At 51.1% G+C, this 21,363-nt stretch overlaps 1 protein-coding gene across 10 annotated transcripts; it reads right to left on the bottom strand.

The window, feature by feature from the left end:
• Window positions 1-2,233: 2,233 nt before the first annotated feature.
• Window positions 2,234-21,228, bottom strand: LOC102997806 (protein unc-119 homolog A). Of its 10 annotated transcripts, XM_007183887.2 has the most exons (16): window positions 21,139-21,228; window positions 20,721-20,860; window positions 20,525-20,636; window positions 16,919-17,008; window positions 16,157-16,248; window positions 14,479-14,686; window positions 14,054-14,196; window positions 13,222-13,336; window positions 12,138-12,283; window positions 11,479-11,579; window positions 10,459-10,669; window positions 8,977-9,052; window positions 4,096-4,209; window positions 3,481-3,583; window positions 3,197-3,369; window positions 2,234-2,931 (listed from the first exon to the last, which is right to left on the bottom strand). In XM_007183887.2, the coding sequence occupies exons 1-16, from the start codon at window positions 21,170-21,172 to the stop codon at window positions 2,819-2,821; spliced, it is 1,971 nt and encodes a 656-aa protein (XP_007183949.1). In that variant the 5' UTR covers window positions 21,173-21,228; the 3' UTR covers window positions 2,234-2,818. The 10 variants fall into 10 exon arrangements, 8 of the variants coding, with proteins under 8 accessions (XP_007183949.1, XP_028022701.1, XP_057392053.1 ...); XR_009006300.1 differs by lacking the exons at window positions 2,234-2,931; window positions 3,197-3,369 and adding an exon at window positions 7,722-7,992; XR_009006301.1 differs by lacking the exons at window positions 2,234-2,931; window positions 3,197-3,369; window positions 3,481-3,583 and adding exons at window positions 3,647-3,784; window positions 7,722-7,992.
• Window positions 21,229-21,363: the final 135 nt, after the last annotated feature.

Raw genomic sequence — 21,363 nt, 5'->3', positions numbered from 1 at the left:
GTTTCTCCCAGCCAGGCCTCCTCCAGGCCCAGGGGACACAGACCTCTTCAGATGAGGGCCTCTTTGGTACATGCTCCAGGGATGAGGACCTCAGAACAGGGACCTCCCTATCCATCTGACGGTGGAAGTACAGCAGGCCTGATCCAGGACCCCAACCCGATTCAATTTAGCAGGTGCAGTGAGGACTGTTACCAGAGTGGGTAGGGGAGGGTTTTCTTCCTGACACCTGTGTTGGCCTAAAAGTCCCTCTTGCTTGCTATACCTTCTCTGTAGACTTGTAACCCCCAAAACAACACTTCCAACTCCAAACACTTGTATACCTGTACGGCCTCATCTGCAAACCAAAACCCCTTCCCATCCCACGCCCCTTCCTCACCTTTGTGACAGCTGACAGTTGCTGACCACTTACTTCTTGGTGAAATTCTTTCTTCCCTTAGTTTTAACACAGCCTGCTCCCAAACAGGCTCCTGCCCTCCCCTCTCCGGCTTTCCTTCCTGTCTCCATCACTGGTTCCTTTCCCTCTGCCCTGCTCTCAGATGCTCATTGGCCTTCTCTGGGGTTACACACGCCCACTCAGTGACCCTCCGTTGTGAGGGGCGGACTGTTAGCACTGAGTCTCCCATTAAGTGGAGCGCATTTGGCATTCCTGCCCCCTGTTCACTGAACACCAGTAGAGCCAGGTAGCCACCCCATCATCCCAGCCACCACCACAAATGCTTGAAAATTTAGGACGACTTTGACAGGAAGAGATGAGGGAAGAGCATTTAGGCACAGTGAACGGCATAAAGCAAAGGTCTGGAGGCAAGATTTATCAGCTGCATTCAAGACAGTGAATATTTACAATGTGAAAGACCTGTGGAGCCTTGTGGTTCAGGTGTTAGGGCTTCTCCTGAGGACGATGGTGGGCCACTGAGGAGGACTAATCAGGAACGACCTGGCCAGATTATCTCTGGCAGCTGAGCGAAGGGTGGATTGCAAAGAATGAAGCTAATAATAGCCAATATATATTGAGTGCTAGGCCCAAGCCTGGGTGCTTTATATGTGTTAACTTAGACTGCTCACAATCAATTCTGAGGATTATGCCCATTTTTCAGAAAATGCAGGCCCAGCGAGGTTAGCTTGCCCTGCCAACATTGCACAGCTATTAAGTGGCAGTGTCAGGATGCAAATCTAGGCAGTCTGGCTCCAGAGTCCACGTACTACCATAGTAGTGGCAGAGGAGTGCTGAGCAGTGTAACTGTCGGAATTTGAGTGAGAGGTGAAGGAACTGGAGAGAAGTAGATGAAGTTGAGATTTCTAAGAGGTGAAATCTCCAGGACTGGTGACTGATTGGATGGAGCTGGAAACAGGGAGGAGTTGAGACTGAATCCCTTGTTTGTGGCCTGAATGCCGGGGTGAATAAGATTCTTCCAAGAATCCTCCCTAGGACCCTCCAAGCAGGACGACTCCTGCTCCCCTGTATGCCCAGTTCATCTTATTCTAGGGACAGGTATTTGTTCCCTGTGTCTCACTCATTTTAGAATCCCAGAGTTCAGCCCAGGTCCTGGCCCCCAGCGAGTGCTCCACAGAACCCAGTTGAATTCCAGCCCGTCCAGGCCTCTCAGGGTTAGATGAACTCCTCAGCCCAGAGAGGGAGAGGGAGGCCTAGCGCCACGTGTATCCAAATTGGCGCTTGGAACAGTAAGCTGTAAACCCTGCAGTAAACTCTCCACCTGTCTCAGTTCCTGAATTTCCTCCATTAAGGAAATGAAGACCTCCTCTGGGTCTGGGGTAGGACTCGGGGTGGTGTTATATGCAGGGCAGCCAAACCAGGGGGCCTCCCCAAGGCAGCTGAGGGCAAGATGGCTCCAGGCCTTAGCCTTCTCTCACTGATGGGGGCTAAAAGGACAACCTAATGGTCCTAGTGGCCTCTGGGGGTCAGGGAAGGTGGGGTAGAGGGCAAGGCCACCTCCCCAACACCTTCCCAGCCACCGTAGAGTTGGGGGCCCTTGTCCCAGCCTCTCTCTGTTCTTCAGGGCTGGCTACGACTTTTGGCCAAACCTTCCCCTCTCAAGGCCTGGGTCTCCTTCCTTATCAAAGGAAAAACCCTTTCCAGCTGCAACACATACTAAATGCTGACTCTAGATGCCGGGTGTGGGGTCAGGCTACAGCGGGTTAGGAAACAGGAGGGCCCTGGGACCACATCACGGCCCCCTCAGCCACCACCACACGCACATGCTGGCCCACAACCAGAGAACAGAAAAGGAGAGTTTATTGAAAATTATATACAGTTGGTCCAGCCCCTACCCCAGGCTGCAATCTGGGCAGGTCCCTCCCACACCTCAGGCAGGATCTCAGCCCCTGATGGTAGAGGCCGGGGCTGCGGTCAGGGCCCAGACCCCCTTGGGAAGCTTGACTGCCAGACCCCACAAGGACCTTCCTCTGTGAATTTACAACTCTGGCCTGTCAGTGGTGGGCAGGGGACAGGGAATGGGTCCCTGCCCTGACCTAGTCAAAGCCTGGATAGGGGAACACTATTCTGAAACTTCGGCCCAAGAGGCCCAGCTCGGCTGTCCGGAAGTCCTGGCTACTCCTCCCATGGGAGGTCTTCCTGGCTATGGAGGCAAACAGCCCCCCACCACCCCACCCCACATGCCAGGCCCCATGGGCTGCACAGACTTGGATGGGGGACATCAGGCACCCTCCCCCCCAACACTGACTCAGGGTTCAGGGCTTCTGGAGCACTGCCCAGGCAGAAGACCTGGGGTTGAGAGGTGAGTGCTGGGGTGGTCACGGCTGCGGGCCCAGGACCCTCCTGGGGTAGGGGGTGGTTTGGAAGTCAGGGCGTCCCGCTGTAGGAATAGTCTGCTTTGTTGTGCATCACCAGCCGGTCATCCACGAAGTAGAAGCTGTCAGACTGTGTTTCATATGGGTGATGGATCATCTCGTTGACTGCAAGAGAGACCCAGCCAGTAGGGGCAAAGGTCAGAAGCCTGAGCCAGGCCACTGCAGGGACTTCAGGACTAGGGGACGCGGACAAGCTGAACAAAGAGTTCCCCCAGCCTCTTTGAGCCTCAGTTTCCCTACAGGTGACACACGAATGGTGGCCGGACACAAGAGACCCAGGGAGGGAAGAAAGGGGCTCAGACCCACACTCCCCACAACTTGGTCTCTCTGAGTCCCCCTGCATCCCTCCCACAGGGCCCTGCCCACGCACTCAGCTCCTCAGAGAGAGGGGGGAAATCATAGATGTGCTCGCAGGTGTTCTTGCTGCTGGGGATGCAGAAGCCAAAGTGGAAGTCAAAGCTTTTGAGCAGCTGGTTGCGGAAGTAGTGCCTCTCAATCATGCGGAAGTTGTTGACAGGCTTGTCTCCCACTGTGAACTCCACGCTGAGTGAGAGAAGGGGGCGGGGCTGAGCTGGGACTCAGGAAGGACTCCCTACCACCCTCACCCGCACCTCAGCCCCCACCCCTAGCCCTCACCCCGGCCCAGTGACTCACGTGGCTCCCACCTGCCTCAGGCGGAGGAAGGCAGGCGTAAACTGGTAGCGGACAAAGCGCCCAGCATTGGGGTCCAGGTCCCGTGGGTTGATGGGCAACCGCTCTGTAATGCACCCCAGCTGGGGCTCAGTGGGCTTCAGGCTGGGGCCCATGCCCACCCGGGCTTTCACCCCAGGGCCCTCATCTGTCTGAATTTTTCAAAACTCCTCAGGAGATCCTGATGTATATTGAGGGTTCAGACCACTGGCTGAATGCTTCCAATTGCTTCCAACTGGTCAGCGGGTCACCAATTTCAACTGATTCCCTAAGCCGCAAGAGACAAAAAGACCTGGGCCTCTGGGACTGCAGTTCCCAAGGGGGCCTGCAGGGGGCAGGCTGGCAGGGACTGAAGAGGCAGGATTGTCTTCCCAAGATGTCCAACCCCAGGAGCACATGGGAAGGAAAAGAAGAGGCCCAGCCCCAGGCAGAGGCCCCCCTGCCTGGTGTCTCCTGAGAAGGCCTGGGTGCAAATGCCAGCTCTGCTCTGACTCCTCTGTGGCCTGAGGAGTCCCTGGGCAGCCCATTTCACAGCCCTCGCCCACCTCCCTCTGTCGATGGCCCACCCAACCCACTGACCTGAGGCTGGGGGCTTCTTGATTTCAAAGAGAACAGTGCCTGAATCCATGTCCCGAATCTTGAACCTGACGAAGTCAATCTTGTAGATATTCTCCTCAGGGGAGCACAGGTAGTCTAGGGGAGACGGGCGGCTGAGCAAGGAAGGGGCCTGCCCAGAAGCCCCTGCTGCCAACTCAGCTTTAGTGGAACCCCGAACTAGCTACCACCTTCCCTGCTCCCTAAGGTCACTGCCTTGCAGAAAGAGAGAATTGAGCCCCTACCCTGGGGGAGCCCCCATAGTGTGCGGGAGACATAGCTCTGCCATTGGGATCTAATGGGAGACAAATGGTTCCATCCTGGTAGCCTCTGGGGTCAGGGAGGGGCAGGGTGGAGAACAAGGCCACCTCCCCAACACTTTGCCGCCCACCCAGGGGTTGAGGGCCCTTATTCCAGCCTCTGCTTTGCCAGGACTGGCTCGGTGACGTTTAACCAAATGAGTCTCTAATCTGATGGGAAGCCCTTCCCCCGCCACCATGAGAGGGAAGATAGAGCCCTGCTTTTAGGAACCTCACTCTAACAGGGGTGACACAGCTCTACCTCAGGAGAGGATGCCCCCGCCCCCACCCCATAGCCACCCCTGGCACACATCTAGGTGTGTCAAACAAGGAGTTTCTCTGACCTGGGTAGTGCTGGGGCAAGCGAACAACCCCTTCCCTATCCCTCCTCACCCCCCACCCCGGCCCCTCCTCTCCCCATAAGAGGCTTACACAAACCCAGCTCCCTTAAGCAGCTTAGCCAAAGCTCTGCTGACTCAAGCCCAGAGCCTGGAATATTGGGGGGGGTGGGGGAAGGGAGCCACCTTTGCTCCCATCCCTGTTGATCTTCAAGCAGGAGGTCTTAGCAAACAGAAGGAACCCCCTCAAAGGTCATCCATCCAGCCTTGATGCTGAGCCACCCCCAGAGAGAAGAGTACAGGCAAGGCCAGTAAGAGGGTGTGGCAGGTGCATCGGGGGTGTGCATGGGGTAAGGGGAGTCCTCGAGCCCAGAAGAGGAACCAGGAATAGTGGTGGGCCCTGCTTGAGGAAGCTTAGAAATAGCAGGGCCTGATCCAACCCTCACTGCTCTTGCAGCAGCAACTGCAAGCACTCAAGGAGGCCCTGGCAGCGAATAGGAAGGAACACAGAGGTGCAATGGGGGCTCTGGTGCTGTCAGCCTGCATAGCATCACATCCTCCCCGTAGAGGCCCGGAAATCACCCTCCAGGCCCCTAGACCACCTCTTATTCCTCTGGGGCAGGAAGAGGAAGTGAATGTAAAGTCATTCTCTCTCCCTCAAGCCTGGGGCAGCCCCCTCCAGGAAGCCCTCCTGGTAGCCACCTGGCACCTTGGGGTCCAGCAGGGACTACATAGGGCTTGTGGAGGGGCCTGAGCCCTGGCCTGCCCATCACAGCCCATGGTGGTGAGAGGAGAGGAGGAGGAATGGAAGTAGGTAACTCCTACCTCACCCTGTACACACCTTATTTTCACAGAAAGTAAGCACTAATCCAAAGATGAAGAAGGAAGGTGCGGAGCATAAGGAGAGGATGTGGCAGAACTGGGAACAGCATCCTAGTTGCCCAACTCCCAGCTCCCCATAAAGCCCTCCTTCTTCCTCCATTCTCTAACTTCTGGAGCCTCTCCTCTCATTTGAGAACAACTTGCAGTATGACCTCAGTCTTTTCTACCACAAACTCAACCTATCAACTCCTCTGTCCTTAGAGGAAGTGAGGAACAGGAGAGGCCCATGGCTCAGGACACCACCTCCACTCCCTCCCTCTGCTAGAGAAGGATGAGGCCTGGGACCCAGGGTCAGGTCAGATAAGGGGAAGACTGGCCGAGGGCTCAGAACACAACTGCTCCCTTCCCCTCAGCCACAAATAGCTTCCTAAGCTGGATTCAGGGCTGAGTAATCCAGGAACAAAAAACCTCAGACCTGTGCGATTAGGGTCAGAAGAGACCAGGCAGGGGTGTCAGTGGGGAGAGTCCTGGAGCCCTGTTCTAAACTTCTACAAAAGAAAGGGCTCCTGTGAAGACTCTTCCTCTGCTCATCTACAGCAGATGCCGCATCTCTAAGGGCTATAAATTTCCTCCAAATTCAGAGACACACAGTTGTACATGGGTTGGAAGCCCCCATAGTTGCAAAATAACCTCTAAAGTTACCTAGGACCTGGACAAGTTAGACACCCTATAAGGAAGTTCTGCCCCAGAGCTAACCTGAATCCTAAATGCTGTTGTTGCCAATTACAGCCCAATTGGCACCAACATCGGACTGGCCCAGGCCCCCTCCCTCTATCAGTGCCTGCTTGGGTAAGGCAGCTCAGCGCTCTGGGGGCCTAGCCAAGAATGGTTGCTGCCTGGCTCAGAGAGACGGGAGATGCTGGTCCCCCGGGGACCCAGATGCACAGGCCTAGACCTGCCATCATGGACTCCTCCACAGCTCTGTTTGGGAGCCCTGGGCTCTGCTGCTCCTGCAGCTCCAGAGCTCAGGTCCACTCCAGCATCTGCCCCTTACCCCCACAGGGGAGCCCCAAGAGTTGCTCTCTCAGAGGGAGCTGCGGCAGGGTTACTAATCAATGAGGCCAAGGTAGTAGGCCACTCCAAACGCCTTCTGTTCTTTGAGGCTCAGCCACTGCCTCTGCCATGAGACTTTCCAGCCCTTGTTCCCTGCCTATGGTGACCCCCTCCCCTGCCCTGAATGCCCAGTTGTCTGCCTCTAGGCAGCAGCCATGAGCAGTCCTGTGGGGCCCCCAGTACTATTGATAAAAGAGCCCTATTTACAGGGCATGCACAGCATGCCAGGCATGGTGCAAAATCAGAGGATTTATTTTCACAATAGCTCTGCAAGGTAGGTATCATTATCCCCGTTTTACAGATGAATATGCTCAGAGAGGTGAAGTTATTAGCCCAAGGCCACACAGTCAATTACATGGCAAAGTTGGAACTTCAACTTAGGCAGTCCAGCTCAGAAATTCAACCACAGTGGAGACCTGGCCTCCCAAAACAGGACAGGCCCTAGTCCAGGCTAAGAGTGGGCATTAACCCACTCCCTTGAGAGCGCCCAGAGCCAACCCACTGAAGCTTCCTCCTCAGGTCCTGTCCTGGGGAGGGGGATGGCCCCAGACTTCCTGGGGTGTCCAGGGTGAAGGCATTAATGGTCGGGGAGAACTGAGGGTTTTGATACCACCCTGGTAACTCAGCCTCCACCTAGCCTCCAGGGTGGAGGAGACTGAGGGTAGACTGCACTCAGCCCCCTTCCTCATTATTGCAGAGAAAATCTTCAAAGGGCTCTGAAGACTCTGTGGGGAAGGGGTCACAGTTGCAGGTGTTGCTCCACTTCCACCTGGGAAAGGGGGATGGACTCCTCAAAAAGGAAGGAGTGGGGTGGAAATAAATCTCTAAAGGGACAAGAGGGGCGCAGAGAGAGATCAAGGGAAGGGGGAACATGAGATCTCAGGCCTGGAGGCAGACGTGGAGGGGGACTCTGGTGGGGGAGGGGAGGCGGGGGGAGGGCGGGAAAGGGGGCGGGGGCCCGGGCTCCGTGGGCCTCGAGGGCACCCTCTCGTGCTCTCTCGCTCCCGCCCGCGGGTGGCGCTCCCTCGCGGGTGCTCACCGCCCGTGATCCGCTGCAGCCCCAGCACGTCCTCCGGCCCGATCGGCTGCTTCCTCTGCAGCGGCCCCGGCCTGGGCCCCGGGCCTGCCTCCGGCTCCGACTCGGACCCGGATTCGGATTCCGCCTGCAGCTCCGGCTTGGTCTCCAAGCTCCGGCCCGAGGCCCCTGGAGCGGGCTCCACCCCCGTCCCGGCCCCGCCGCCGCCCTTCTTCACCTTCATGGCCTCGCGGGGCCGCAGCTAGCTTGCTGCCGCGGCGGCTGCCTGCGCCGGCTGGAGCCGAGGGAAGGGGGAGCGTCCGCAGCCCCGCCCCCGGCCGGGCAGGGGCCCCAGGTACCGCCCCGCCCCCAGGGTGGGCCCGGTACTGGCCCCGCCCACCGCCCGCCCACCTGGGCTACTCACCCGGGGCAGGGAGGCGGCCCGCCCTGGGCTTCTTTCATTTTTTCGATAGGGATTTTAAGGGGTCTTGGCTACCTTCTCCTTCTTACTCGCTGTGCTCTAGCCACTCCCCCCCTCCCTCTGCCCCGCAAGCGAGTTCCCGCCTCAGGGTCTTTGCCTGGGATGCTCTTCCCCCAGATGGCCTCCTCTTGCCCTTCTGGTCTCAGCTCAAATGTCATCTGCTCAGAGACCCTCTCAAACACCCCCAGTCACCATCTGATCAGCCTGTTTTTTCTTTCTAATGCATTATCTGAAATTAGTTTCATTTGCTCACTGACTCCGCCTCCTAAAAGACCAGTTCGGTGAAAGTGGAGATCCTGTCTTTGTTCTCTATAATACCCAGCACCTACCTAGCACAGTGCCCCGTGCAGCCTGTGCTCAATACAGTTGACCCTTGAACAACATGGGTTTGAAGTGCGTGGGACCACCTATTTGTGGATTTTTTTCAATAGAAAATACTACAGTACTACACGATGGGAGGTTGGCTGAATCTCTGGATATGGAACTGCAGATCAACAGAGCCAAATATTTGAATGCACAGAGGGTGGGCACCCCACCCCCGATGTTGTTCAAGGGTCAACTGTATGTTCTTTTTTTGAATTTATGAATCAGTTAGTATCTGAGGGCTTACACTGTTACAAGCTATTCTCTCCCAGACCCCCTGCTAGACAACCCAGGACATACCGAAGGACAACAGCCTACAATGTCCAGCCACCACAGGGCCCTCCAGGACATCGAGGCAAGAAGGGCACATGGCCAGGTGGAAGCAAAATGGACCAGTGAGCCCAGGAGGACAGACACCAGGAAACCATTACTTACATACGAATGAAGAATGAAAGGTATGCTCATACTTCATATCATTCCAATTCACATTCAACCAATGTTTCTTGAGAGCCTAGAATATGCCAGACACTATCACATGCTCATCACATTTAATCCTCACAACCACCTTGTAGGGGAGGTATCATTAGTACTATTTGAACAAGTGAAAAACTGAGGCTCAGAGAGGATTAAGTGGCTTATTCAAAGCTCCCCAGATGATAAGTACAGAAGCAAGGGTTTGAATTCAGGCATGTTTAATCCCAAGTCCAGAACTTTCCCCGCTCACCACACTGCCTCTATGAAAGGGTGAAGGGAACCTCTGCCACACCCAGCATCAGGCTGCACCCAACAGGTGTAGCCAGCCAGGAGGGAGGGGAGTAAAGGAGAAGGTCCCAGAGGTGACAGGTGCTTGGCCCCTTCTATGAGAGCAGTGCTAGGGCTCTCCCTGAGGGGTTAGAGAGAAGCGTGGAGGGAAGGGCCCTAGAATCCAACCCAGGGCTTTCCCCTAATGCTCCCTCTCAGTGCAAGAGGACTGTGAGGAACAGGGCAGAAGCACAAGCTGCCCCTGCTCCAGAGGGAGATAGAAAAGGGCCTTCAAGTTCAGGCCAGGTAAGGAGGCCCAGGTGATGTGTCTTTTGAGGATGGGGGGGTGGGGGGTGGGGGGATGAAGAGTGGGAGGGACCTGAGTCAGAAGAATGGGAAGGAGGGTTATACTTTGACTGCTGCAGTGGCAACAGAGCAGGCTGGAGACAAGTCATTTGTGGCAGGCCCCATTATGTGCCTCTCAATCTAACACCTCCCCTCCTGGCTGGAAAGGAAGGCTTCCTACTGTGATGCTGCCCTGCTCAGTCTATCTTCTCAGGCTTCTTCCAGGACTTGCGAGTCTCCAGGAAGATCTTGAACAGGGACAAGAGGATGGGCACAGCCATAGGCAGGAAGAGTGGGATGTAGATGGCAAACTTCTGGTCATCAGGGAAATAGAGGAGATGGAGGAGTGAGGGATCAAAAAAGGCACGCTCTGAGGATGTCACAGCTTCCTGGCTGGCAACGAAGGCAGAGGCCAGGTGCCCAGAGGCCAACTCCTCCGCTGCCTTCTGGACTGCAGCTACAGCCCTGTACACCTAGGAAGGGGGCAGGGGGTTACCAAAAAGTCCTAGGCATCGGTTGGTGGGGAGGGTGGGAGAGGGCCTCACTGTGTCTTCCGTCTACCAGGAAGGTTGCCTGGAGTTCGCCCAGGATATATGGAGGCCGGTATAAAAGGGCTAGTGGGTATCTTCTTAGTGCCTGCTTAACACCTCACACCCACACTTAGACTCCTTACTGGGGAGCTGGCACTGACCTCTAGAGGAAGCCTGGGCACTCAAGGATGGCATGCCCACACATCCTCTGGACCTCAAATGGCTCTCTGGTTTCACCACACCCTGGGCCCTGCTGGCCACTCCAGTCCTAGGCCACAGAATCCGTCCCCTGCCTGCTTACCTCAGATGCCACATCGTCCTTGATGACAATGTTGCTGATCTTGCCCAGAAGCTGGGCCAGGGAAGTGAGAGTGGTGGTGGCTGTGGCCAGGTTCTCCACTGACCGAGCCCAGAGCAGCCGGTCCAGCTCCCAGCTCATTATCCCTTCACTCTTAGACCCTGAAAACAGGCATTTTGGAGGCATCTGGGGCTGAGCAATCCCAAAGAGCAGCCTGTAGGAACAGCAAAGAAGGTCAAAGGGGCAGAAGGTGGGAGAAGATGGTTAGGATTCCTAGAATAACTACTAGGATTTTCGATCTCACCCAGAACCACAGGGGTTGTAGGAAGTGCCTTAGTGTCTTAGGAGGCGAGCAGCAACACTAAGTAACACAGAGCCCCAAGCCCCACTTTAACCAGTGGTTTTTCACTTTTACCTGTTTCTATATTGTTTCTATATTCTAAGATCTTGTGTGAAAAAAGGTTCCATGGCTAAAATATTTCTAATTAACACCAACTAGTTTAATCCCCTCACCCTGTCTACCCTCTCTTTGGACAAATGGGGCCCCTGAGCCTTAGTTACGGGATGATCCAGGACCACCTCTGACAAGGCATTCGTGCTGTGCCTCTCTATTCCTGCACCATGGCAGACATTGCTAATCAATCAGAATCCTCTTTCCTGATGAGCCCAGACACAGCCTTAGAATACTCAACACAGGGCATCAGGAGGCCACTATCAATAGATCCGTTCGCACAAGAATTAACAGCTATTTTCTTAAGCATCCCTAATCACAGCCTATGGACCTGACATTCATGAGCCTATTTTTCCTAAAACACTTTTTGTCAACAACTAGTCTTTCTTAAGAGAAGGATGAAGTGATCCTTGGAAACCTTTCTTGGTTTCCTTGGAAACCTTTCTTGGTTTCCTTGGGGCTCCAGGCACAGCCAAGGTATCCCTGCCAAGTGAGGGTTAACTGCAGTCAGCCCAGGAGACCGTGGTCAGTCTCAGTGGCCTCGCCCCCAAGAGGATCCCCCAGGACCTCACCGCAACTGAGCCAGGAACACCTCCATCACCCGCACCATGTCCACCTTGACTCTCACCGGCAGCTCCGAGCCATTGTAGGCTTTGGGGTCCACATTGTATACCTGCAGGGGGAAATAAGGGTGCCTCAACGTCACGCCAGGACCGTGCACAGCTCTGCCCTAGACACTCTGGAGGCCATGAGAGGAAAGGAAGACATACTCTGTGCTCTTTAAAAATTACAAACCTAATATTTTTGGAATACCTGCTATTAGGAGCTTTATATAAATTATCTCCTCTACTCCCTCAAAAATCTTGTTAAAGAAATATTTTTTATTCCATTTTACAGTTCCTACCCATGAGAAACTCCAATCTAACAGGGGAGACAACATTCCCAACCTTGTTAAGACTCCCACAAACAGGGCCAAGATCTAAGTTATACACAGAATAGTCCTAAGTCAGCGCAAACTGCAAGTGCAAAAGGGTTCTACTATATAAACACTGATGGAAATAAGAAGCAGTGGGGCTGGTGCGGGGTGGGGGGGCACACGAGCTCACAGCACCTCACCACCACCCCCCAACCCAGGCTGGGCCACAGAGGACACCAGAGGAACAACAGAAGGAACAGTCTCAAGGAACATCCCTGACGTTTGGGCTCTGGGGTCTCCGTGGTGCGACCATACCATAATGCCACCCCAGCGGGGACTGTGGAAGGCGTTGGTGGCCACTGGAGCCCCATCCTTGTCCTGAATGTACAGGGGGGAGTGGGCAAGCTCAGGAACATACAGTAGAAAGTTGAGCACAGGGTAAAGGGAGGCAGCGCTGGATCCTGTGGCACAAAGAGAAGGGGAGTCAGCACACCAAACACGTTGGGTCTAGATCTTAGGTCCAGGTAAGCCTCTAACTTGCTGGTCACTCACTCTGGGCCTCATTTTCCCCAACTGGTAATCACTAGGCTATCCTGCAGGCCTGGGTTTCTGTGGTAAAGAACCTCAGCATTCTCCCGAGATGTGCCACATACATGAAGTGCAGCCCTCAGCCTCAAACTGCCCCCAAATCGCCTCTCCCCCAACAGCCTCCCACCTTTTTCGGCAGTGCCATAAAGCAGTCCCTTGGACCTTGTAGGAAAGAAGAGAGGGAAGGAGGGAAGAAGGGAGGGAGGGAGGGAAGAAGGGAGGGAGGGAGGGAGGAAAGAAGGGAGGGAGGAGGAATTCACCAAGGCCTCATGTGCTGCCCCACCGATACCCCTTGGTCCACACTGGCCTAACCCTGGTGCCTAAAATTCCACAACTAGTGATATACTCCCTTTGGTTTGCGTCTATTACAGTTCTACTGTACTGTACTACCTACTTTTCTGAGGTACCAGCGCCAAAATGAAAAACTGGAACCCCAGCTTCAAGGTTCCTCAGCCTCAATCAGCAGAACTGTCAATTCAAATTCTGCGTTCATGTACTTCTGCTGTTGTCTTTCCTACACGTGTGGCCATATTTTTCCTGGATGGCTTGCAGGGAGGGAGACGCAGCCTATCCATTTGTTTATAAAAAGTGCTGGAATGTTTAATCAATGCTTTTGGATGTGACAGTGTGGAGATGGAGATGTCAACAGACTATCGTGAAAAAGGAGCCTAAATGCCCAGCACCTCTTCAACACCCTTGGACCAACCCGACCTGGGAGCCATCGCTATATACAACCCGCCTCCCACCCCAGGCTGAGCCTTCAGGGTCCTTCCCTGGCCTGGCAGAAAGACCCTCATCGTCAGGAGCTCACCCAGCCGGGACTCCACTGGGTTGATGACATGGGGGAGGCTGTGTGCGGCCAAATAATAGCTGGAGGAAGCTGGGTCAAAGCGGGGGTTTACCCCCAACACTGCGTAGTAAAGGATCTGTAGAGCAAAGAGGGAGCATGCTATTTGTCTACTGAGCTATATTCCAATTTGTCCCCCCAAAAGATTTGAGGTGCCTTAAAAAGATACCCATTAGGCAGGGCAAAATATAAGAGACAAAAATCAAGGCCGAGAGAAAACAGGAGTAGGGAAAAAAATAACAAAGGTAAGGGTAAAGTTAACACACTAAATCCAGGTTTTGAACACCACATTATTTTACCAGGCTTTCTCACAGCCTAAACAAAGAATAGCATAATTCAGTGTCCACAAGATCAAATCAAATCAGTTATTCAGAAGTAATTTCTCCCACTACCAAGACCTGATAAAAATTTCTCCCACCTTTTCCCTAAAAGGATACTGTGTAATTCAGAAGACTACATTCATCACATCTTTATTGTTACTACATTAACATATTTCAGGAAGTTTTTTTGTTTGTTTTTTAATAAATTTTTAGGATGGCACAACTGGTGAATACAGTTCCAGAGGGAGCCATAAAGAAGTTACTTTTTTAACAAGCATTGACAAAACTCCCCAAGCTGGACACCAAGGAGGGAAAGTAGACCCCAGAACCATATACATACACAGGAATTTCCTGGCAAATCAGCAAGCTCAAAGAGCTGGAAGAACAGACTACACCTGTAAATGCCAAATATGGAGGGACTTGGAAAAGGATGGTGCAGCCGGGAAAAGGGCTCCTCAACTTGCTCCCAGTCTCACCTGAGAGTCCACAGAGAAGTTGCCCACAGCCCTGAGGGCATTCAGGAAGGGCTGCACGTAGCGCTGGACAGCCCCCTCGATGTCCCAGTGGACGTCATGGGACTTGGGGTCAGGGTTGAGTAAACTGAAGGTGATTTCATAGCCTATAAAAACAGGAGTCAGGGAAGCCAGAGGCATCTGTGGATCAAAGGCAGCCTGTACCCCTGGCTGAGCTGAACTTGGTTCTCCTCTGAAATGGGGCTGGTTGCCATCATGGATGCAAAGGGAGGATAAAACTGGGATGAGGAACACTGAGTGCTTTAAGAAAAAGATGAAACCACAGAAGAAAGGAGTGAAGCGTTTGCATGCAGAGTCCCCTCCTGCCCCACTGTCTCCACATAATTCACTTCCCTCTCCCTTCCCGTGGCACAGCCCGGTCACCTTACCCAAGCTGGACTTGAGAGGCCGCCTCTTATCAGAGCTCCACTTGTCCTCTGGGAGGTGGTCAGCCAAGGCTGCAGCAAGCACGTCCTCAGTCAAAGACATGGCCTGGGCTACTTGGATTACACGGCGGCCAATGATGTTAAAGGCCTCCCGGTGCATTATCCCCCGCACAACTGCCATCCTCTTGGGCCCAATGTAGCTCATCATGTCCTATGAGGGGCAAGCAAGGGACAGAATACCCACGGCTCAGGGAAGAAAGCAGAAGAGCACTCTGGCTCCTGTCTTTGAGAATCTGGCCTTTTGCCACCGACCAACAGGCCTGCACCTCTCTCTAGATTCATTGCGAACTATTATGTCAACATTTCTGAGCTATGGGTATATATGAGTGTTTTCATTCATTTCAGTTCCCTTCTTCTTCCCAGTTGACATAAGTGCAGGCAACAGCTATATCTTCATGGGCTGGAAACTAAGGGACGGCATGCTGAGCAAGAATAAACAAACTACTGGAAAGTTTGATATAAGTAAATGGCAAATGGCAAAGAGGCAAGTACAAGAATTTTCACAGCAGCATTATTTGTAATAGGATACAACTGGAGACAATCCAAATGCCTGTCAGCAACAGAATGGATACATTGTGATATGTTTATACAATGAAACATTAGACAGAATTTTAAATGAATGCATTAGATTCAACTAGACATATTATCATAGATGATTCAAACATAAAGGTCAAGCAAAATGAAAACTGGAGAAGAACATGCGCTGCATTACGGCATTTATATAAAGTTCAAAAATATATAAAATTAAACATATTGTTTATAGAGATATATGTGATAAAACTTGAAAGAAAAATATGAAAATGACACATACAAACTATGGTCACCTTTGGCTGCAAGGGAATGGGATATAATCATGGAGATGCACAGGGCTGCATTATAGTTTGCAAGCTGGGGGTGGGTACATGGATGTTTATTAAAATTTTCCTTCATCTTTTTGTAATAATTAAATATTTCATTATAAATTAAAAAATAAAATGGTAGCTGGTACAGCTCCCACCAAGCCTTTTGTTCAGAAACTGAAAAGGTCAATGTATTGCTCATATTATCATCACAGCCCATTCAAACCAGCTTCTTTAACCCTATTGATTTTTTTTCCACTTTAAATTGGAACTTTAGGACTTCCCTGGTAGTGCACTAGTTAAGAATCCACCTGCCAATGCAGGGAACATGGGTTCGAGCCCGGGTCCGGGAAGATCCCACATGCCGCAGAGCAACTAAGCCTGTGCGCCACAACTACTGAGCCTGCGCTCTAGAGTTCGTGCTCCACAACAAGAGAAGCCACTGCAATGAGAAGCCCGCGCACCTCAACGAAGAGTAGCCCCCGCTCACCGCCACTAGAGAAAGCCCATGTGCAGCTACGAAGACCCAATGCAGCCAAAATAAATAAATAAATAAATTTATTTAAAAATAAAAAATGGAACTTTAACCACATACAAGCCTTGGATTTAGAAAGACCCAGAGTCAATGAAAACAATCCCTATTTGCATTCTTTTTAAAAAATACTTGAGGAGAGTTTTCTGTAGCAAACGGAAGGAATGGGCAGCAATACTGCAAGGAGGAGACTTAGGAGAGGACAAGCTGAAGGGAGAAGGCATGTCCGCAGCCTCTCTGCTCACCCTACCTGAGGGAGAAGTGAGGAGTGTTCAGAGATCACGTACACTGTCAGCGAGCCCTCTGCTTGCTCCGATGGCTCAGCAAACATGGTTTCTGCCTCTGGGGTCAAGAACAGGTGGTGTACCAGGAGCAAAAACACCATCCCCTCTCCCTCTGGCTCCCATACGGTGCCTAACCCATCACTCCACCTCCCACTCACACCCAGCTGACACTGTGGCCAGGCTTGGCCCTTGGTGGCCCAGGCTGAGACACAAGGTGTACATTAGTAGGTAAAAGGAGGAAAACCATATGATCATTTCAATAGATGTCTCAAAATAAACTCAGTGAACATTCTTGATAAAAATAAGATGCACACTTAATGACAAAACACTATAGTTCCATTAAAATTAGCACGAAAACAAGGACGCCTGCTATCTCCTCTATTATTCAGCACTGTTCTTCCTGAAGTTCCTGACCAATGCAGTAAGTGCAAAAAGAGAAACATGAATATTTGAAAGAAAGGTATCTCATTCCCAGCTTTCCCAGAGAGATTTTGGAGTTAAGACAAGTTATGGAGGGAGTTCCCTGGTGGCCTAGTGGTTAGGATTCCGGGCTTTCACTGCCGTGGCCCAGGTTCAGTCCCTGGTCAGGGAACTGAGATCCTTGCAGGACGCACGGCACAGGCACAAAAAAAAAAAAAAAAAAAAAAGGACAAGATATGGAAACTACACACTTAGAGATCAGAAGGAAAAAGAGGGCTTCCTGTTAAAATGATCACCCCTCCTAGTACCTTGTATACCGCCCAATGACAGGGCCTCCTCCTCATGATCCAAAGCCCTCCGATAGGCCTTCTGGAAACGGCATTTGATTTTCAATTTGTCTTACAGAAAAGAAAGAAGCATGATGAGAAAAGCAAGTGTCAGACTCTGCCCACCCTTCCAGCCCTAATGCTGTCCAGTGTCCGAGGAGAGCAAGATGATTGTTTGCAGAGAAATACCAAGAAGCAACAGCCAATTCTAATGATTTCTGCATGGATGATATAAACACATGACACTCCACCTTTTCCACCTGCCCAGCTCTTGCCTCTCGCTGTGCACCTTCAACCTGAAGTACCATTCCCACAGGGAAATCTATTACAATATTCATTACATTAGTAGGTAAAAGGAGGAAAACCATATGATCATTTCAATAGATGTCTCAAAATAAACTCAGTGAACATTCTTGATAAAAATAAGATGCACACTTAATGACAAAACACTATAGTTCCATTAAAATTAGCACGAAAACAAGGATGCCTGCTATCTCCTCTATTATTCAGCACTGTTCTTCCTGAAGTTCCCGACCAATGCAGTTAAGTGAAAAAAGAGAAACATGAATATTTGAAAGAAAGAGACAAAATGGCCACTTTTTGAAGTAGTATAATTATTTTCAAAGGGAATCAAAGAGAACCAACTAAAAAACTATTATAAGAAGATGCAAGAATGGGTAGCTTTCTAATAAATACCAGCAATATCCAATTAAAAAAGCAAGTATTTTTTAAAATCCCAATTGCAGTAACAATAAAGAATATAAAAATATCCAGGAATACATGTACAAAACTGTAAGAAAAAAAAAACACAGGACTTTACTCAATGACATAAAAGAAGATCTGAATAAAATGGAAACACATACAAGGCTCCTAGATGGAAAAACTAAATATTCTCAGGATGTCAATTCTCTCCAAGTTAATCTAAACATGTAAGGCAATTCCAAAGGGATTTTTTTCGCCACCTGGAACTTGACAAGCTGAACCTAAAATTTATTGGGAAAGTTCTTCTTTACAGAATTCCAGAAGAATGCAGAAGAAATGGCAGAATTTTAAAATTGCCATTTTGCAACCTAATGAAATGGATTCCAGTATCAACAGATGCTAAATCATCAGGTGAAAGTTTGACAGAGAACTAAAATACAGAAATCAAGCTGACAATATCTGAACTAAATAATCATCTTTGTATCACCCAAAGTGAAACAACCAGGCCACTACATGATATAGCACGATAGGAAGTACAACACACCAACTGAAAGTATTCTTGCCTAAAAAACTGAACATGGGTAGTGTATATATGTCCACGTCACTCTCTCACTTCATCCCAGCTTACCCTTCCCCCTCCCCCTGTCCTCAAGTCCATTCTCTACGTCTGCGTCTTTATTCCTGTGCTGCCCCTAGGTTCTTCAGAACCACTTTTTTTTTTTTTTTTAGATTCCATATATATGTGCTGGCATCCACTATTTGTTTTTCTCTTTCTGACTTACTTCACTCTGTATGACAGACTCTAGGTCCATCCACCTCACTACAAATAACTCAATTTCGTTTCTTTTCATGGCTGAGTAATATTCCATTGCATATATGTGCCTATATACACTACCAAATGTAAAATAGATAGCTAGTGGGAAGCAGCTGCATAGCACAGGGAGATCAGCTTGGTGCTTTGTGACCACCTAGAGGGGTGGGATAGGGAGGGTGGGATGGAGATGCAAGAGGGAGGGGATATGGGGATATATGTATACATATAGCTGATTCACTTTGTTATACAGCAGAAACTAACACAACATTGTAAAGCAATTATACTCCAATAAAGATGTTAAAAAAAAAAAAAACCTGAACCTGGGGACTTCCCTGGCAGTCCAGTGGTTGGGACTCTGTGCTTCCACTGCAGGGGGCACGGGTTCGATCCCTGGTCGGGGAACTAAGATCCTTCATGCCACGAAGTGCGGCCAAAAAATAAATTTAGGACTTCCCTGGTGGCGCAGTGCTTAAGAATCCACCTGCCAATTCAGGGGACACGGGTTCGAGCCCTGGTCCGGGAGGATCCCACATGCTGCAGAGCAACTAAGCCCGTGCGCCACAACTACTGAGCCTGCGCTCTACAGCCCTCGAGCCACAACTACTGAGCCAATGCGCTGCAACTACTGAGCCTGCATGCTGCAACTACTGAAGCCTGCGTACCTAGAACCCGTGCTCCGCAAAAAGAGAAGCCACCACAATGAGAAGCCCTTGCACCACAACAAAGAGTAGCCCCCGCTCGCTGCAACTAGAGAAAGACCGTGCGCAGCAACGAAGACCCAACGCAGCCAAATTATAAATTAAATAAATAAAATTTTAAAAATTTAAAAAAAAAACTGATTTTAAGCAAACCTCTAGATCTAACTACCAGTTTATAAGAAATATGGATACTAGAGAAATAAGTTAAATGAAACCAGGAGGAAGAAATCTGCCAAATCCAGAATGTGAGATGTTCTATCAAATGACCTGGCTTCTCCAACAAATCAATGAAAACAAGTATATTGGGATGGGGTAGGGAGAGCTGGTATATAATAAAAGAGACAAGAGACTTAAAATGGGGATCATAATGTTAGGATTAAATGAGGCAACACGTGTAAAGTGTTTCACTGAGTTTCTGGCATATAATGAACAACTAATATTAGCTATCATTATTACTAACTAGTGTTATCCCTCCCTCTCCTCCTCATTTAACTTGAATTCCTACACATCCTTTAAAAATCTGGCTTAAGGGCTTCCCTGGTGGCGCAGTGGTTAAGAATCTGCCTGCCAATGCAAGGGACACGGGTTCGAGCCCTGGTCTGGGAAGATCCCACATGCCGCAGAGCGACTAAGCCCGTGAGCCACAACTACTGAGCCTGCGCGTCTAGAGCCTGTGCTCCGCAACGGGAGAGGCCGCGACGGTGAGAGGCCCGCACACCGCGATGAAGAGTGGCCCCCGCTCGCCGCAACTGGAGAAAGCCCTCGCACAGAAATGAAGACCCAACACAGCCAAAAATAATTATAAATTAATTAATTAATTTTAAAAAAAATCCAGCTTAAAAATTACAGCCCTCAAAACCTTCTCTACCTTTCTTTCCTCCAGTTATAGTCTCTTTCTTAAGTACAATCTCTGTTTCTTATATACTTATACACTTCTGTGATTTCTTTGTCTCTCTCCCCTACCTATGAATTTCTGGAAACCAATATCAATTTCATATTCATCCCCAAATTCCTGATACCTACGTGCCTAACACTCCGTAAAGTATTTAACGTTAAACTGAATAAGGCCTGTATGTAAGTCCAAATTGATTCCAAACCCTGTGTTCATTCCACTACATCCCACATCCTCCCCTATCCCGTAATGAGCATCACCTACATCTGATCAGGTAGCACAACTGTTTTATGAATAAAACTGCCCCTTTAATGACGAATACTGAATTTAAAGCTGCTTTTTTTCTTAGCAAACACACTGTTCATTCAAAGTGGCCTTTTAATAAGTTTGTAATCACCTTTACGGGATACCCATGCTCCTCCTATCCAACCTATCTGCGGACTGAACTCAGACCAGAAAGGCAGCCCTGATCAGGAACTCACACTTCAGAGGGATCTCTCTCTCATGCACAACGGTGAAGGGCAGCTTTTCCTGGTCGTCCAATGGCACTGATTCCTGGGTAAACACGACAGTGACCGGCACCATGAGCCGGAGCTGCGGGAAGAAGCATCAGGGCCACCAGTGAGTCTCCATCTTGCCGGTGGGCTGTCCCCTGGTCCTCCACCACTGAGGTCTTACCTGCAGGGAATTCAGCCCACTGATCTGGGAGTAAGGCAATGGGGCCCGGTAGGTCTCCGTGGTCTTCCACCAGAGCGGCAGCCCCAGCACGATGACCACCGCGGCGAAGAAGAGGGCGGCGCGCTTGCCTCGAACCACCTCTGGGGACACGGGGGGATCCACTGAGGCGCCGCCAGAGGTGGGCTCGGGTGCCGGCCCCACCCCCGACGCGGAGGAGCCCCGACAACCTGTACTCAACCTCTCAGCCCGCATTCAAAGGGATTCCCCGGCGAGGGGCCCGGACCCTAGTCTGAAGGGATCCTGCCTGAGACGAACCCCGAACCCCCATCCGCGGGACCTCTGGCACAACACAGTCCCCACCCCCGCACTCCTCCCTCGCAATCCGCGAGCCGCAGCCCCCTCCCGAATGCCACCGCACCTAGGTCTGTAGCTGCGGCCCCGGGGGCCGCCATACTCGCTTCCAACCGCTCTTGCCGGCGAGAGGAGGAGCTGCGTAGGCCTCCCCCAATCGGAAACCCGCAAGAAGTGGGCGTGCCCACGGCAGCGATCGCGACCAATCACGAGGGTCGCTCCAGACGAAAACCTACGAAGGGTGGGCGGGGTGGGCAGGGAGCTTCTCCCGGAGCTTGAAAGGACTCTGCCA

Source organism: Balaenoptera acutorostrata, chromosome 20, assembly GCF_949987535.1.
Source record: "Balaenoptera acutorostrata chromosome 20, mBalAcu1.1, whole genome shotgun sequence".
NCBI classification, from domain to species: Eukaryota; Metazoa; Chordata; class Mammalia; order Artiodactyla; family Balaenopteridae; genus Balaenoptera; species Balaenoptera acutorostrata.
The sequence above is the reverse complement of the archived record's forward strand: the minus strand, read 5'-3'. Positions and strand labels throughout refer to the sequence as shown.